The sequence below is a fragment of the Salvelinus namaycush genome, chromosome 19 (genome assembly GCF_016432855.1).
Source record: "Salvelinus namaycush isolate Seneca chromosome 19, SaNama_1.0, whole genome shotgun sequence".
NCBI classification, from domain to species: Eukaryota; Metazoa; Chordata; class Actinopteri; order Salmoniformes; family Salmonidae; genus Salvelinus; species Salvelinus namaycush.
In genome coordinates this window covers 37,522,437-37,541,957 of record NC_052325.1, presented here as the reverse complement: position 1 = coordinate 37,541,957, position 19,521 = coordinate 37,522,437, and the positions used below count along the sequence as shown (strand labels likewise).

Here is a 19,521-nt window from a genome sequence, read left to right as displayed (position 1 = left end):
ACAGTTGAAGTCGGAAGTTAACATACACTTAGGTTGGAGTCATTAAAACTCGTTTTTCAACCACTCCACAAATTTCTTGTTAACAAACTATAGTTTTGGCAAGTCGGTTAGGACATCTACTTTGTGCATGACACAAGTAATTTTTCCAACAATTGTTTATTTCACTCATAATTCACTGTATCACAATTCCAGTGGGTCAGAAGTTTACATACACTAAGTTGACTGTGCCTTTAAACAGCTTGGAAAATTCCAGAAAATGATGTCATGGCTTTAGAAGCTTATGATAGTCTATTTGACATAATTTGAATCAATTGGAGGTGTACCTGTGGATGTATTTCAAGGCCTACCTTCAAACTCAGTGCCTCTTTGCTTGACATCATAGGAAAATCAAAAGAAATATGCCAAGACCTCACAAAAAAAATTGTAGACCTCGACAAGTCTGGTTCATCTTTGGGAGCAATTTCCAAACGCCTGAAGGTACCACGTTCATCTGTACAAACAATAGTACGCAAGTATGAACACCATGTAACCACGCAGCTGTCATACCGCTTAGGAAGGAGATGCGTTCTGTCTCCTAGAGATGAACGTACTTTGGTGGGAAAAGTGCAAATCAATCCCAGAACAACAGCAAAGCACCTTGTGAAGATGCTGGAGGAAACAGGTACAAAAATATCTATATCCACAGTAAAACGAGTCCTATATCGACATAACCTGAAAGGCCTCTCAGCAAGGAAGAAGCCACTGCTCCAAAACCGCCATAAAAAAGCAAGACTACGGTTTGCAACTGCACATGGGGACAAAGATTGTACTTCTTGGAGAAATGTCCTCTGGTCTCATGAAACAAAAATAGAACTGTTTGGCCATAATGACCATCGTTATGTTTGGAGGAAAAAGGGGGAGACTTGCAAGCCGAAGAACACCATCCCAACCGTGAAGCACGGGGGTGGCAGCATCATGTTGTGGGGGTGCTTTTCTGCAAGAGGGACTGGTGCACTTCACAAAATAGATGGCACCATGAGGAGGGGAAATTATGTGGATATATTGAAGCAACATCTCAAGACATCAATCAGGAAGTTAAAGGTTGGTCGCAAATGGGTCTTCCAAATGGACAATGACCCCAAGCATACTTCCAAAGTTGTGGCAAAATGGCTTAAGGACAACAAAGTCAAGGTATTGGAGTGGCCATCACAAAGCCCTGTACTCAATCCCATTGAAAATTTGTGAACAACTGAAAAAGCGTGTGTGAGCAAGGAGGCCTACAAAGCTGACTCAGTTACACCAGCTCTGTCAGGAGGAATGGGCCAAAATTCACCCAACTTATTGTGGGAAGCTTGTGGAAGGCTACCTGAAACGTTTGACCCAAGTTAAACAATTTAAAGGCAAAGCTACCAAACAGTAATTGAGTGTATGTAAACTTCTGACCCACTGGGTATGTGATGAAAGAAATAAAAGCTGAAATAAATAATTCTCTCTACTATTATTCTGACATTTCACATTCTTAAAATAAAGTGGTGATCCTAACTGACCTAAGAAAATGATTTTTTACCAGGATTAATTGTCAGGAATTGTGAAAAACTGAGTTGAAATGTATTTGGCTACGGTGTATGTAAACTTCTGACTTCAACTGTATGTAGATCCTTCTGTCGGTTTTGCTGGCAGCCTCCCCTTTACGGCCAGAGAACTCATGAAATAGAGCCATGAATCCGGAAACAAAGGTTAGTTGTGTTTCCTCTCAGAACACCTTTCACTCTCTGTTGTAAATCTCAGGTGTACTATTAGCTGCATTAGTCCATTGACTTCTTCTCAGAGATACAGTGGTTTCTACATATGAAGGTTTTCTCAGCACATTTTTGAATTCAAGAGAATAGTTTCACCAAGGTACCATGAAGTGGGCCGTGTTGGTATTCAGCAAGTGAGAGGTTACAGTAAAATGGCAAGTGACTAGATCCTAAAGTAATTAAATTAATTCAGATACACAAATCAGATAATTAATGTACAGTCTTTTGGCAAAAAAACCCCTTATGCCTCAATCCTCCACATGTGGACAAAGGCCCTCTGGAGCGAACTACTTTCCATTCCAGCAGCACAGATTTTTTTTTTCTTCTGTTGGAAACATCTTAGTCATGTCATACAAATCTACGAGTTCTTCACAGATCAAATCTCTGAAGTGTTTACTGATTATTTTCCCCAATGTTTCAGACTCTGCCAGAAGTTACATTACTAAAATTGCATCAGTAAAACTTCAGACTACGTTCAGATTTCCACTCTTGGCTTCTTGACTGGAAATATGTAGCATATGTTGTATGATCCTTTAATGTTCAATTACATTAAGCAAATCATACTCCATTCTAAACAAAATGCTCTCAACAGTTCCCTGTGGTTAACATTTTCACTGTGTTATCCACGGGTTGTTGATGAGCCTTGGAAGATTATAAACTTCATAAAGCCCTTTTACATGATGTAGTCTATATCTTAAGCATATTATATAACAATGTGGTTGACTGTTTAATTGAAAATAAAAACTTGGCGACAGTGATCACTAATTCTAGCCTATAGGCAGTGTGGCGTAGCGTTAATTGGCAGGGTGTATGTCATGCGGTTGCATGGTGCAGCTGCCATGCACTGCATGCCCAAGCCTGCACAGAAACTGCTCACATGACCCCATCCCCCTGACCAACTCACAAATTCCACCTCAGATGAGGAGTAACTTTGATGATGGCAGTAAACTTTCCCTTCAGTTGATGGCAATTACCGTTCTGAAACACAAACTGTGGTTTGTCGCCATCACACAACAGATAGAACGAATCTACAACAGTAGATCAGACTTGACAGTTGTATGTGGGTATGTGAGTTGTGGTCTGTGCCCAGATGGATAAGTATACAGTATTCAAAAGTTAGAAAATAAAGGATATCATGATGTTACTGGACAGAATGAACCATGATAGGTTTACCGTCGAGAAGAAACAGTCAATGCTGCCATCTTCTGAGAGAAAATGAAATTGCTGGGAACAAATCAAATGTTATTTGTCACATGTGCTAAAGACAACAGCGGTAGACCTTACCGTGAAATGCTTACTTACAAGCTCTTTGTCACAAAAAGAGGACCAAGGTGCACCGTGGTTAGCGTACATTTTCTCTTTATTGATAAAAATGACGCCGAACAAAACAACAAACACTACAAAAACTAACCGTGAAGCTACAGGCTATGTGCCCAAAACAAAAGTCAACTTCCCACAAAGACAGGTGGAAAAAAGGGATACCTAAGTATGGTTCTCAATCAGAGACAACGATAGACAGCTGCCTCTGATTGAGAACCACACCCGGCCAAACACAAAGAAATAGAAAACATAGAAATAAAGAAACTAGAATGCCCACCCTAGTCACACCCTGGCCTAACCAAATTAGAGAATTAAAACCTCTCTACGGCCAGGGCGTGACACTCTTTATTAACCAACAATTCAGTAAAAAAAAAATAGAGACAAGAAAATATTTACTAAATAAACGTATTAAATAAATAAACATTTACTAAATAAACACAATAAAAGAACAATAACAAGGCTATACAGGGGGTACCGGTACCGAGTTAATGTGCGGGGGTACAAGTTAGTCTAGGTCATTTGTACATGTAGGGGTAAGGTGTGTGTGGGGGGGCGGGTGTCAATACAAATAGTCCGGGTGGCCATTTGATTAATTATTCAGCAGACTTATGGCTTGGGGTTAGAAGCTTTTAAGGAGCCTTTTGTACCTAGACTTGGCGCTCCAGTACTGCTTGCCGTGCAGTAGCAGAGAGAACAGTCTATGACTTGGGTGACTGGAGTCTTTGACAATTTTTTGATCCTTCCTCTGACACCGCCTAGTATATAGGTCCTGGATGGCAGTGATGTACTGGGCTGTACGCACTACCCTCTGTAGTGCCTTAAGGTTGAATGCCGAGCAGTTGCCATGCCAGGCGGTGATGGTCAGGATGCTCTCAATGGTGCAGCTTTATACCTTTTTGAGGATCTGGGGACCCATGCCAAATCTTTTCAATATCCTGAGGGGGAAAAGGTGTCGTGCCCTCTTCACGACTGTCTTGGTGTGTTTGGACCATGATAGTTTGTTGGTGATGTGGACACCAAGGAACTTGAAACTCTTTACCCGCTGCACTACAGCGGGTAAAGAGGTATCTCATCCTCCATGGGTGAGATAGATCAGAAATGCTCCTAAGTCATATCAGTAGTATGATGATGGCAATGATGATGATGACAGTGATAATGTCATGTCAAAATAATAACTTTAAAAATAATCTATACTGTGTAAGTGCCCTCGTTAATTAATATAATACCACACATAGTTTTTATTCCCAGTTCAGTGAGGACATTTTGGACTAAAAACTGTAATCAGATGGAACTTTCAAACACAAATTACAGTCTAGCTAACAAACACATAGAGGATTTTAAAAAAAATACTGCCACATCTAATGAGGCAAGATAACAACATGGAAATGTGAAAGTAATGGCTAAGGCAACGGTTAAGGGAAGGACAAGAAACAACTTAACATTGTAATGGGGCGGCAGGGTAGCCTAGTGGTTAGAGCGTTGGTCTAGTAACTGAAAGGTTGCAAGTTCAAATCCCCGAGCTGACAAGGTACAAATCTGTCGTTCTGCCCCTGAACAAGGCAGTTAACCCACTGTTCCTAGGCCGTCATTGTAAATAAGAATTTGTTCTTAACTGACTTGTCCAATTTGTAAGTCGCTCTGGATAAGAGCGTCTGCTAAATGACTTAAATGTAAATGTAATAAATGTGATGCTGTTTATGAATTCTATTTTTCTCTTCTCCATAGTCACAGGCACAGCTCCAACGGTGCATAAATGAGATTAGCATACTGTTTTCAGGAGAGAAAATGCTGTGTAATGTGAATAAAAATGCATTCTACAGTCATTATAGCAGCCAAAGTATACTGTAGAGCAGACATAAGCAAATGTTATTCCCTGTCTGTTCTAGCTTCCTGTTACTTGACTTCATCGGACCCTTCCTGTACGATCCTCCAAATATCACACTATACGTCTGCCTGCCTGCATGGCATACTAATACCCTTTAGCACTGAATTCCCCTGGCCATTTAAATCATGCTGTTTGGCACATCTGTCTTCAGCAGCTGCTGCCACTTGATTCCCTGGGTATAGCACACACACCGTCTGGACATCGGATATTGTATACGGGATACATCTGCAGGATGTGGAACCGTCCCCTCCTGCCAATCCAAAGAGCCCATTGGGCTTGGGTTGCTTTTTTGGTGTTGTGGTGGTCAGTGTGTGTTGCAGTGGAATGAGAGTGGCAGAGCCTGCAGCCAGCTACCTTAGGGCTCCTATGGTTCCTTTTCATCTGAATGTCTGAGCACAGAGTGCAAGAAGTTCTCCAAATCAATCAGAGAGATGGTTGGAAGCCAGAGTGATTTGAGTGAACCAGTGTGATGTTAATTACATATTTTTGCAAAACCACAAAACACAGGAATCTCTCTCAGGTTGCCAAATGTAAAGCAGACATTAGCCTACATGAATGTGAAATTTGCACTTTTATTGTCCCGTTATCCACAGCGTACCAGTGTGTCATTCCAATATTGACTATTCATGACCTGCCATGGGCTGCCTGCAGGTTCCTCCTTACAGTGGAAATAAAAGCATTTAACTGTTTCCCTCTATATCCTCCCACTCATTTTGGTGCAGTGCTGTCACCGTGGTGACTGGCCTTCACAGCTATTGTGTTTTTTATTGCTTGCCTGCTTTGCTTTGTCATCCCATCAACTCAGTAGCATCTCTCTGGTGGCCGTGCATTTACTGTGTTTGTATAATCTACTGCAATCGAACCACCATAGTCATAATGGCTTTGTATCCACAAAGTCTGAACATAATTATTCCAAGCCACTGTAGCTTCCTTTCCGGAGGAAATAGCTGGCTTGTTTTATTCATCATCACTAAGGTGACAACCCAGCACATTACCTCTGTTACATTCACCCCTACATTCAAGCTCCTTTGACCACCTCCTCCTCTCCGCAGCAACCCCGGCAGCTGACTAATATCAGCTCTCTGGAGATACGAGTCACGGCACCACTGTAACCGATTTCCATCAAACCTTGGCTGTCAGGCTGCCACTGTTTTAGGTCCCAGGCAAGGTTGTAAACACTGAGCTATTGCAAAGCCTGTCTTTAAAAGGGGCAATCTGCAATGCAAACAACAAAAAAGCAGCCACCCACCACTGTTTTGGTAAACAGCTGAGGGATGGGGATGTAGACATGTAAACACTCTCAAATGCATATACAGAGCTTCGGATTGAAGGACTGACCATCCATCATCCAAATTGTAGTTTGAACCTGTCACGCCCTGATCTGTTTCACCTGTCCTTGTGCTTGTTTCCACCCCCCAGGTGTCGCTCATCATCCCCGGTGTAAATACCTATGTTTTCTGTCTCTCTGTGCCAGTTCGTCTTGTTTTCCAAGTCAACCAGAGTTTATCTCCTAGCTTCTATTTTTTCCCAATCTCTGTTTTTCCTAGTATTCCTGGTTTTGACCCTTGCCTGTCCTGACACCGACCCCGCCTGCCTGACAATTCTTCCTGCCCTGACCTCGAGCCTGCCTAACGCCTTGTACTGTTTGGACTCGAACCTGGTTACTGAACCCCTGCCTGTCCTGACCTCGAGACTGTTTAACGGCTTGTACTGTTAGGACTCTGACCTGGTTTATGAACTCTCGCCTGTATCCGACCTGCCTTTTTGCCTACCCCTTGTGTTATAATAAATATCGGAGCTCAACCATCTGCCTTCTGTGTCTGCATATGGGTCTCGCCTTGTGCCCTTATAGAACCATGTTTTGATGCTATACAATGTTTGTTTACAATTACATTGCTTACAAACAATGAAATAAAACAAGCTCATATTTTGGGTTCTAATGGGGTATGTATGGGGTATGTAAGCTCATTTATAAGTTATATGCTTCAAGAATCAATGGATGTATATCATTCATTTAAAAGTCCAACATTGGGTATACCAATCACAGATTTCCTCATTAATGACTTTGAACCTTACTTGCTTCACATGTTGTCCCACAGTCTATTGTTTTTGTATTGTAGTAGGTATTTTTTTCCAAAAAGTGTAAACTGGTCTGGAGAGCTGAAGTCTGGCAAAAGCTCCCATGTCTGTATTGTTTTTGGAAACTTGCCAACTGTACAGTTGTGACTCGTAGGCTAAAAATGATCCTATAAATATTTTGTTTTCAGAATATAATCCCCCGTCTCCCAACCATCAAATTTTTTATTTACAAAAAGTATTATTTTTAACGTTCCACTCAAGTAACGTATTGCGTGAAAAGGATCACAAAAAAGGCGTCAAATTCAACGATGCATTTGAAGAGCAGGAGGGATAAGGGAATAGACCAATAAAAAGAGCTGCTGATGCAAGTCTTCCTTTCACCGGGTCTATGATCTCTCCGAAAATGGTAGCAGCGCACACCTCTGGCCATTCCTCTGCGTCTGCAGATTGGATTATTTGCCTTGATAAAAGGTAATTCAATTTTTTTTAAATGTATTTTGAAACCAACTTCATACTTTTCACACTACGCTGTGTATTAGTCTGAATATGAGGATGACTACTACGTTTTAGGCATTTCCTTCCAATGGGACCAGTGTAGCCTGTTTACTTGCCTCAGGTTATCCTCCGCAATGCACTCTTTTTAGGCTACCATATGTTGTCTAACGGGCGAATTTGATACAGTGAATATCGCTAGGTTTATGCCTTTATAATATGTCTTCATAAATATGCCATACGAAACACTGCTCTAGCCTACGTATGTTTATATTCTAGATACAGACCATTTCGAAACACGATATGAACTGATTCAGAGCGTGGATGTGCCTTCATTCCTAATGAACATATAATACTACTAACTGACGATTCTGAAAGTAATAGTAGGTTACGCTCTTTAATTAGGAGATCGTTTACGTCAAATGTCACGAGGAGATGGACAAGAACCAGTGATGTATTTACAAACACATACTGCTATGGTCCCCCACTGTGGGTGCACCCCATGCGGTCTATTGAGTGACTAGGGTGTACCACTGTGCAAATTATTAGATGGAAATATCAGTCATTGAGTGTTGAATGTTCATCATCTATTTATGACTGACAGATACATTAACTCCCCATGATGGTCACGAGTTGGAAACCAAGGAATGATCCTTCTAGAAATCAATGTTGCTCTATTCCTACTTCTACTGCACTACTCTTCATGCAGAATATAACCTTAGGTCAGAAATACTGTACATTGACTTATTTGATTCTTATTGTCCAGTGAGAATTGTAATCGTAAGTGAACACTTCTTGGATTATATGTGCTTCCGAACAGCATTTCAAATAGAAAGGGCATGTGTTGAATCACCAAAGACATCTATTAGGTGATACAGGTGGGAGGTTGTGGTTGTTTCACTGTTGATTGCTCCAGTCTAGAGCTTTAAACGTGCCATTCTAGCTTTGCCCAGAGTAGCATGACGCAACGTTACCTGTCTGGAAAATGACTTGTAACACAAGGAGGAGATGATGCGCGGGGCTGACATGGTTTATTCTTGGGGGTTCTCCGGGCCCTCTGCTCTAAATACTGAGCTGTGGATAAGGCTGCAGGAGAGAGCAAGGAAAGAGGCCTCAACGCTCCAGAAAACCTCCTTCTCTACAGTCTCGCCATTCTGCACCATCACCTCCATGAGAGAGAGAGAGAGAGTGAGAGATACACAACCATTCTGAGAGCAGGTTCAAAGTGCATTAGCCACACGGCCATCACGGCTTGCCAGATGTGTTTACACAATACATGTCCCTTTGTCACTCTAGCGAGTACTAGGCACTTTAGGCAGTGCAGCTTAAATGAGTTGCTTTTGGTGTGGCTCATTATCACCTGCCGGCAAACATGACTCACCATATGATGTAGACATTTGACATTTACAGTACAGACTTTTGATTTGACTTTGGTTGGTTGTGTCACTTTCCCCACCAAATGTAAGTGCAAATACAATGTGAATGGCTAAATATAGAATTTCATATGTGCATTGTTATACTCTGTCTTGCATTAAACACAACAGGTATCAACGGGCCTATACCAACTACCAAGACAGTTGGTAGTCTCTCAAATATGTATGATCCCATAGTCGGCTAGTAAGGTACAGACAAGCAGCTATAAAATGTCATGAGGAAAATGTTTAACTCACATGATGCAATTTGGGGCTTAAAATATTGCCGGTGTGTAGGAAGGGAACGACAGGAAATAGGAATAGCTGAATATGCAGCTGTATCCCTCACATTTAGGAAGTATCTTCTGCATCCAGTCATGTTGTTACACTTTATCAATATTGGGAAGTTATCTCACCGAAAAATGATATTTTTTTGCGCACTTTACCCCCAGGCTATAGGTCAGTGAAATATGTTGTATTTTATATATATACATTACCTGTGGCAAGTAATTCCACAGAGTAATGTGAAAGCAAGATAGTGGATCCAACACGGTCTTGTGAGGGGGGTGCGAAGAATCAGGTGAAAAATGGTGGTATTTATTTACAGGGGCAGAAGGTGAGCTGGAACCATGAATATTTATAAGACGTTGACAAACACTGACAAATAGACAGAGAATTTAAAAAGAACACATAATTTACTGGCTTCTAAGGCAGAGCGCCTATAATTTTGACAGTCAATAATTTTTTACACCACTGAGGCTGAGAGCCCTGGGACAACATGTCACTCCAGCCCAAGCTCTCCTGAAATAAGCATCCTGAACAGGTTAAATGCCCAACCCCTAACACTGGAAAGTGGTATTCAGAGTCGGGGTCGCAACCCCTAGTGGGGTCGTGGGGGAACTGCAGTGTGGTCGCCAAAATGTAAACAAATTATTTTAAGGAACAAAATATTAAGACTACAGATTATTGTATGGGACAATATACAAACGTTTTTGAGAAAGATCATTTGTAAGATACAATTTTATTGAGTAAATGTATTTATTGGTTTCTTGAAAATACAATGAGGTTATTTGTTGATGTAAAAATCTAAATTTACCGATTTTAAGGTTGTTAAATTTGGAGTGGGATCGCAAGAAATTCTGGGGGGAAAAAATAGGGTCCTCAGAAATTCTGGGGGAAAAAAATAGGATCCCCAGAAATTATGTCAGAAAAAATGGGGTCCCCGCTGAAAAGGTTTGAATGCCACTGACATTCTTTCTGGATAACTCTGCGGTCTGGGTCGGCATGTGCTCTCCAAATCAGTACACAAACAATCCACTGTGGTGAGTAAGCTACAAGTCGTCGATTTTATGTAACTTTAAAGTTTAAATTCGAAAAAACAACGTTAACAACTTTTGTATAAAACTGTTTGACATGTTAAGCGATAGAAGTAAGTTTGAAAACGTAACATAAACAGCCATTTTGCAAACATTTTCAATCAGTTTTTGGCTCTAATCGAGGGGATATGAATGGAGCTGAATGTCTGACGGGTGCTCTCCAGGGAGAATTGTCACACACAATTATTTTCCTAATTCTCTAAAGTTGTGCTGAATGACTGACCAATAGGATATGTCCTCTCCATCTAGACCTGCTGAACGCTCTGGGGAAGATGTGGACATCATCCTGGCCAGGCTGAAATGTGTGAAGGCCTTTGAGCGGTTCCACCCTAGTCTTCTACAGCAGATATGCCTGTGTGGATTCTACGAATGTCTAGAGAAGGGTATCACATGTAAGTTTTGGCTTCATGTTCAAAAGACCTGTATGTTAAAACAAGGCTCTAGAATATGAGAATATGTTCTCACCTCATGTATTTTCCTTTACAGTATACCGTCAAGGAGATATTGGTACCAGCTGGTATGCTGTCATCTCTGGCTCACTTGATGTCAAAGTGTCAGAGACAGCAAATCATCAGGTATATTGGGAGGGGGTTATGGGGGAGTGCAAACCAGATGGTGCATTACCGCCACCTTCTGGATTGGGGTATGGTGGAGACTGGAACTAGGTTCTTGTTGTTTATATTCTAGACTTGAAACCACAGGTGGTTAGGAATAATATTAAAGATGCACTACGCAGAAATCGCTTTGCCATTTCCTTGCAAAAAATTTGAATAGTTCACCTCATTTCTGTTTATTTGACAAAACAAGCATGTGTAGCGTAGATAATCATTGTATCTAAACCGCTGTGAAATACAATAGATTTTACATAACCCCAAATCTTATATTTTCAGCTGTTTGAAGCTGGTGTACAAAACCAAAAATAAAAGACGCAAAAACAAAACTTATGAACGGGACCCATAGAAATAGTGCACATAGAACAGATCTACCGCATCTTAGACTTTCTTTCAATGAGAATGACAGATCTAGAGCTCACAGTTTTATGTGCATTTGGTCGGGTCGCCCAAAAAGTTACATATTACTGCTTTAAAGCTTTGAGGATATCCTCGTCAGACTGTTGGGAGGAGGTGTTGATAGAGTAGCACGGTATGAGTCATAACACCCTAGGTGTCAAACAGGGAAATTGTTCCAATCGTTTTCCCACCATACATTTTTCCCATTTCCCTCCCAAAATGAAATGCTAATTGGCTGCTAATGTAGCTATCATAAAGAACTACAAATGTCATGATGTTCTGGATGAGACTGCCGAATCAAGGCAAAGGCACAGATTTTGGATTAACTATCTAATGTTAGCTAAATGTAGTTGCAAATAAATTGGCTACATTTATTTGTGAACTGTCTTGTGCAAGTTTTAAATTGACACAATACCGTTTAGCAAAGGGGTTAGTTAGCGATGACGTGCAGGAGCTTGCAGGGATTTGTAGTTTTGTATGATGTCTACATTGATGCTAATTAGCATTTTCGAATCGGAGAGTAAATAGAGCCAAATATATTGATAAAAGTCAACTTTTCTGAGAGAGATTTACATGTTTATCAAAACTTTACGCCAGGATAAGCCTACACGAAACACAGCCCGTATTTCCTTGTTTGACCTGTATGTTTTATGGGTATTATGACACTTCCAATATGGGGCTCTATTGCTCTTTGCCGAGGGGGTGCACCGGGAGATTTTTTTGTAGAACTACGAGGTCACTTCTGGTCACTTTTTAAAAAGATATTCTACTCCAAAATGCATGAAACTGTAATTATGTTGACGCCATCGGAAATATAACTGATGTGCGCCACAGCACTATAGGTGGCTGTGCACTCGTGTCTCTCATTCGTGCCACTGGTCGCTCTGTTTGCTACAAATATAAGTTGTGATCTTCACTCTGATCTTAAAGGGACAGTGTGAGATTTTGACTTACCCAGAGTCAGTGCAGTTTGAAGGAAGATGAAGGTAGTTTCGCAAGCCATTGACTGGAATTCTACAGGAACAGCTAGCATGCTGCTTCTAAGTTAATATAGGGGAAACACTGCCTTTAATGAAAAGCGATATACTTTATTGAGTAGATGCTATAAACAGTAGATGGCATGAAAAATAGCAAATGAACAAGATTGCAAAATGAAACGGCAGATTGAAATGACCTCCCTTACTGTGAATTACTTTTCTGTGTAATATAAATCACTACCCTGTATTGTATTCAATCCATTCCTTGGTTCCAAAATAAATTGTACTATAGTTACAGTTAATATTTATTCATACAATCATTAAATACCAAATGAGATATATCAGAGGTGTGTCCACTTTCCTACAATAAATAAATAATTAATATTCCTTATGGTTTGCCTGTAGTGTTGCAAAATTCCTTCACCTTTCAATAAATTCTCAGGTTTTCCCGAATTCCCGGTTGGAGGATTCCCGGAATCAGAAGTTAAAAAACAGGAAATACGGAATCCTCCAAACAGGATTTCTGGGAAACCAGGGAATTTAATGAAAGTTCCCTAAATTTTGCAACCCTAATTGCCTGACATGGGAGAAAATCTTTTCAACACCTTCGATTCTATTAGTTAGTTGGTCTCCTCTCACGTCATAAAGGATGAACTGCACTGTAACATGTGCATGAGGAGATCAAGATGCACATTAACCCTGGAGCTCATCTGAAGAGCCAACTAGAAAGGGCACTCTACTTCACAGTGATTTGTGTCTTCTGAGATTGGTAACCTTGGGGACACCAGGAGTCTTTTCCTATAATTACCAGCGCCCCATGTGCTCTAGTCTGCCTGGCGGCCCTCTGTTGATTGGAGTGATTTTAGAAGCCCTCTGTCTAATGCAAGTGTTCAGATCTGCTAGATTGCGTCCCACCTATGGGAGTGATCTGATCACTGCCAAAGCCAGCATTTTGAGTCCAATTTTTAAGGCAAGGCCCGTGTTTAAGGCAAGGCCCATGTTTAAGGCAAGGCCCGTGTTTAAGGCAAGGCCCGTGTTTAAGGCAAGGCCCGTGTTTAAGGCAAGGCCCGTGTTTAAGGCAAGGCCCGTGTTTAAGGCAAGGACCATGTTTAAGGCAAGGCCCGTGTTTAAGGCAAGGCCCATGTTTAAGGGGATTCAAAACATTTGATTAGCATAGTCCCCCTACCTCCTCCCTGTCTCTTCCTCTTTTGAAAACGACGAGGAACCATCCAAGCAGAGATCATTTTCAGTGTCTCTTGTAGGATGCTGTCACAATCTGCACTCTGGGTATTGGAACAGCATTTGGGGAGTCGATCCTGGATAACACCCCACGGCACGCCACCATTGTCACCCGGGAATTCAGTGAACTCCTCCGCATCGACCAGAGGGAGTTCAAGTCTCTGTGGGAGGTAAGCACCTCAGCATTACGCCTTACCTTTGTGGATTCAGCTTTCAATACACCATCCTGTATGACTCACCTCAGATAGTGGCTGTAGCAAAGGAGGCTGCTGAGGGGAGGACAGCTCATAATAATGGCCGGAACGGAGCGAATGGAATGGCATCAAACACATGGTACCATTCCACTTATTCCACTACAGCCATTACCACGAGCCTGTCCTCCACAATTATGGTGCCACCAACCTCCTGTGGCCTGTAACTATCTGGTAACTATCTGTATCAGTGGACTGATGATACCCACACTGGAAATAATGAGGCTTTGTGGGAGTTCTTGGATTTTCTTTGATATCTGCAAAATAAGCGTGCAGGCCTGTTGATTTAATGCTGTTTACATTCTTTGAGGTGTGTCACTGAGGCAGTGGATTTAAGTTGTGTTAATACAATGTGTTTACATCACGTGAGGAGGACATGAAAGCGCAAAGCAGGTTATATATACCACAAGAATAGCCTTTTTTTATATATTAATTGGGATGGTATTTCTCTTCTTGAAACATCTGTTTGAAGTTCCAATGTGAGGCAGTATCATTTAGACATTTTGACCACTAGGGGGAAGTGCAGTGCTATAGAGAATCAGTACACTTCCTGTTGTGTGTGGGCTCACTGATCTCCATGAAACGTTTTACAATTGTGGTCAGACCGCTGGCGTTATCATCATCATTTAAGCGGTCATCTAGAGCCATTCTTCCCTTGAATAATTAGTGTAGGAATAATAGTTTACCGCTGGGTAGATTTTTCTCCCCATATCTATGACAGATGGATCCTTGTGCTCAGGTCACAAGTATTCCATGGGGATTTGTTTTGGAAGAGCAGTATTGATGTTTGTATGTTTGTCAGTGTCACCCATGTTGGTTTAAGACTAAAGGAGTAGAGCTTGACATTAGCAGGTTAGAAAATTATATCCCTTGCCAAATTGTCCCTTCCTGCTGCCCTGAGGAGCTCCTCTCTCCCCTATCCCTCCACCCCCTCAGCCGTACAGGAAGGCACGAGTGAGCGAGTTGGTCAGGATAGGAGGTGCCACACTGTCCAAAGGCCCCTGTCTGTCCTGGTGGAGCCACTACACTGGCTTCCTGAGTGAGAGAACTGGTTTCCTCTGAGAGCAGAGGGCAGGCAGGGGGGTTGTTAGTTTTAAAGCTATAGAGTCTACGTCACTCACTGGTCCTTCACAATGGAACTGGAGTCTGAGCACAGTTTGAATGTATGCTATGATGTGGACAACCACGTGGAAATACTACACGTCTCTATTCAGAGGATAAGCTCTTCTGAGAGGTCGGTCTGAGGTGAGCCGCTCTCGGGGGAAAAAAGGCTTTTAGCTGCCAGACAGGAACACCATCACTGTACATTTGCTCATGCTTCATTGATGGAACATGTGCTTGTCCTGTCTTAAGATAATACTTTCTGCCCACGGTCGTGGTTAGCTTTTTAGAGCGGAGATAAGAGGAGTACTGAGTGATATAATGGCCTTCTATATTGTGGCTTTCAGTTGGATTTGTTGATGGGTTTCAGCTTGGAACTCTGGATGATCGTGTAGTTATGTCCAGCGACTTATTTTCAAACGGTTCAACAGTAACGATTCAACAATAACATACATTAGTGTCTAGAGAAGTGTCTGCATCTCCCTCGCTATGAAGTAAATGTTTAGTGCTTCATTGACTTGTTCCTATTTCATTACTAACACAGCCAAGTCATTGGAGAGACTAGCAATTCACAGCCCATCGCTTAATTGCTGTCAATAGTGCTCAGTGAAAGCAATCTCTTTTGCCCCAGCCGCTCTAGGCAAGGCCCATGACAGCCATTTGGTTCTGCGAAACATCACTCCATCGTGGCGTTGTTGCTTGACGTGCTGAGTTAGCTATGTCACACAAGCTTTGAGTAACTGAACTGCTATCAAAAGTGAACCCTGTGAACTTGCCCGTCGACAAGCTTTAAATGAATGATGTCGTTAGTGTGTCTCGATTGTGACTTTGGGTTGTATACTGGGCATGCCGTCACTCAGTGTTTTGCTCATGATCACCGGATTTCGTTGATCCCTTTCAATTCTTTTGAGAATCTCCTCTTTGCTCAGCAGCAAGGTGCTAGACACAACGTGCGATAGGAATATTTAGCCATGCTTGTGCTCACCTGTGGAGCCTTGGTTTGAGACGGTCCAGGGGTGCCCATTTATTTCTGTCAGACATGCCGCAATGCAGAAAGTGCTCCTGATATCCTGTTACTAGCAGCACAGGTCTTTCGAAATTCTTCATTTTCTCAAATGTTTATTCCCTGCCTGTTTACGATACATCACTTGTATTGTGCTGTAATTGATTGTAAATGCAGCCTAACTCCCTGCGGCATAGACAACGCGACTTCACCTTGTGTTTTTTCTGATTGAGTCAAACGCAAAGCTAATTAAAGGCAAATGATCTCCCTCAGGCCATGACTACAGTAGTATTCAACCATGTATGAGTTGTATATCATTATTTGTCTGAAGAATCAAAGAGTAGTAGTTGCCGTAGGAGCTCCTTTGGGAGTTGATTGAGTACAGACCAATCTGTGAGAGAGAGGTCACGTTGAGGTGATGCTGACCGGAGTTGTCCGAGCCCCAGGTACATCCCCTGAGGAAGAAGATTTTTAGGTCGAGGGAGACCTTGATACACGTGAGCGCGCACACACACACACACACACACACACACACACACACACACACACACACACACACACACACACACACACACACACACACACACACACACACACACACACACACAGCACATACCTCCACCCACACAGATCTGAGAAGTGGGCAGAAAGCCTTTGGCTCAACACTCCTTCAGAGTGGTGGCAGACTGAGACCAGCTCAACACTCCTTCAGAATGGTGGCAGACTGAGAACAGCTCAACACTCCTTCAGAGTGGTGGCAGACTGAGAACAGCTCAACACTCCTTCAGAGTGGTGGCAGACTGAGAACAGCTCAACACTCCTACAGGGTGGTGGCAGACTGAGAACAGCTCAACACTCCTACAGAATGGTGGCAGACTGAGAACAGCTCAACACTCCTACAGAGTGGTGGCAGGCTGAGAACAGCTCAACACTCCTTCAGAGTGGTGGCAGACTGAGGACAGCTCAACACTCCTACAGGGTGGTGGCAGACTGAGAACAGCTCAACACTCCTACAGAATGGTGGCAGACTGAGAACAGCTCAACACTCCTACAGAGTGGTGGCAGGCTGAGAACAGCTCAACACTCCTACAGAATGGTGGCAGACTGAGAACAGCTCAACACTCCTACAGAGTGGTGGCAGGCTGAGAACAGCTCAACACTCCTACAGAGTGGTGGCAGACTGAGAACAGCTCAACACTCCTACAGAGTGGTGGCAGACTGAGAACAGCTCAACACTCCTACAGAGTGGTGGCAGACTGAGAACAGCTCAACACTCCTTCAGAGTGGTGGCAGGCTGAGAACAGCTCAACACTCCTACAGAATGGTGGCAGACTGAGAACAGCTCAACACTCCTACAGAATGGTGGCAGACTGAGAACAGCTCAACACTCCTACAGAGTGGTGGCAGACTGAGAACAGCTCAACACTCCTACAGAGTGGTGGCAGACTGAGAACAGCTCAACACTCCTACAGAGTGGTGGCAGACTGAGAACAGCTCAACACTCCTACAGAGTGGTGGCAGACTGAGGACAGCTCAACACTCCTTCAGAGTGGTGGCAGACTGAGGACAGCTCAACACTCCTACAGGGTGGTGGCAGACTGAGAACAGCTCAACACTCCTACAGAGTGGTGGCAGGCTGAGAACAGATCAACACTCCTACAGGGTGGTGGCAGACTGAGAACAGCTCAACACTCCTACAGAATGGTGGCAGGCTGAGAACAGATCAACACTCCTACAGAGTGGTGGCAGACTGAGGACAGCTCAACACTCCTACAGAGTGGTGGCAGACTGAGAACAGCTCAACACTCCTTCAGAGTGGTGGCAGGCTGAGAACAGCTCAACACTCCTACAGGGTGGTGGCAGACTGAGAACAGCTCAACACTCCTTCAGAGTGGTGGCAGACTGAGAACAGCTCAACACTCCTTCAGAATGGTGGCAGACTGAGGACAGCTCAACACTCCTACAGAGTGGTGGCAGGCTGAGAACAGCTCAACACTCCTACAGAGTGGTGGCAGACTGAGAACAGCTCAACACTCCTACAGAGTGGTGGCAGACTGAGAACAGCTCAACACTCCTTCAGAGTGGTGGCAGACTGAGAACAGCTCAACACTCCTACAGAGTGGTGGCAGACTGAGAACAGCTCAACACTCCTACAGAGTGGTGGCAGACTGAGAACAGCTCAACACTCCTTCAGAGTGGTGGCAGACTGAGAACAGCTCAACACTCCTACAGAGTGGTGGCAGACTGAGAACAGCTCAACACTCCTACAGAGTGGTGGCAGACTGAGAACAGCTCAACACTCCTACAGAGTGGTGGCAGGCTGAGAACAGCTCAACACTCCTTCAGAGTGGTGGCAGACTGAGAACAGCTCAACACTCCTACAGAGTGGTGGCAGACTGAGGACAGCTCAACACTCCTACAGAGTGGTGGCAGACTGAGAACAGCTCAACACTCCTACAGGGTATAAACTGGGTATTATTCTTTATTCATGGATGCCATGTTAAGTGTTCAGAACATATTCTTCATCCAGTCTCAGCCTTCTCACTTCAAAGCATAATGAAAAAAACAAATGTCCAGACAGTACGTGTATATTCACTGATGGTCTTTGCTCCACGTTTGCTCCCAGTTTTGTGGCTTGCTGAAGTGAATGGGACACAATGTCACGCCCTGACCTTAGAGATCCTTTTTATGTCTCTATTTTGGTTGGTTAGGGCGTGAGTTGGGGTGGGCATTCTATGTTTTGTTCTGTGTGTTGTATTTCTATGTGTTTGGCCTGGTATGGTTCCCAGTCAGAGGCAGCTGTCAATCGTTGTAGCCTGTTCCCACCTGTGTTGGTGGGTAGTTGTTTTCTGTTTTGTGTATTGCACCTTGCAGAACTGTTCGTTTGTCGTTTTGTTGTTTTTTGTTCAAGTATTCGTATTTATTAAAAGTATTATGAATACTTACCACGCTGCACCTTGGTCTTCTCCTTCTCCCTACGATGTTCGTTACACACAAACTGTTTGTGATTATGGTGTGATATACTGTCGCACTCAGCTTGACATTGACTGTGGCGGAGTCACAGAAATATCTCTGGAACATGCCATGTTCATTGTTCTCTATTCCCCTGACCCCGCCTTCAACAACAATATCAACTGTCACGTCTACACTCTTAGAAAAATGGGTTCCAAAAGGGTTCTTCGGCTGTCCCAATAGGAGAACCCATTTTGGTTCCAGGTAGAACTCTTTTGAGTTCGATGTAGAATCCTCTGTGTAAAAGGTTCTACATGGAACTAAAAAGGGTTCTACCTGTGTAACGGCTGTCCTCGCTGACAGAAGGAGAGGACCAAAACGCAGAGTGGTTAGTGTTCATTATTTTAATGAAAGTAAACTGAACACTTCAAGATACAAAAACAACAAACGAGAATCAAACCGAAAGCAGTCCCGTGTGGCACGAACACTGACACGAAATACAAACACCCACAAACACACACGTGAACCCCGGCTGCCTAAGTATGATTCTCAATCAGGGACAACGATTGACAGCTGCCTCTGATTGAGAATCATACCAGGCCGAACGCACAAAACCCCAACATAGAAAACAACACATAGACAACCC

The 19,521-nt window shown here is 43.0% G+C and overlaps 1 protein-coding gene across 1 annotated transcript in view; it reads left to right on the top strand.

Annotated features, from left to right (window-relative positions):
- The first annotated feature begins 7,465 nt into the window (after positions 1-7,465).
- Positions 7,466-19,521, top strand: part of rapgef4a (Rap guanine nucleotide exchange factor 4a) — a 61,337-nt gene continuing 49,281 nt past the window's right edge. Inside the window, exons 1-4 of the mRNA XM_039014935.1 lie at positions 7,466-7,533; positions 10,592-10,734; positions 10,829-10,917; positions 13,592-13,738. Of these exons, the coding sequence (XP_038870863.1) occupies positions 7,466-7,533; positions 10,592-10,734; positions 10,829-10,917; positions 13,592-13,738 (447 nt within the window). The remainder of the gene's footprint in view (positions 7,534-10,591; positions 10,735-10,828; positions 10,918-13,591; positions 13,739-19,521) is intronic.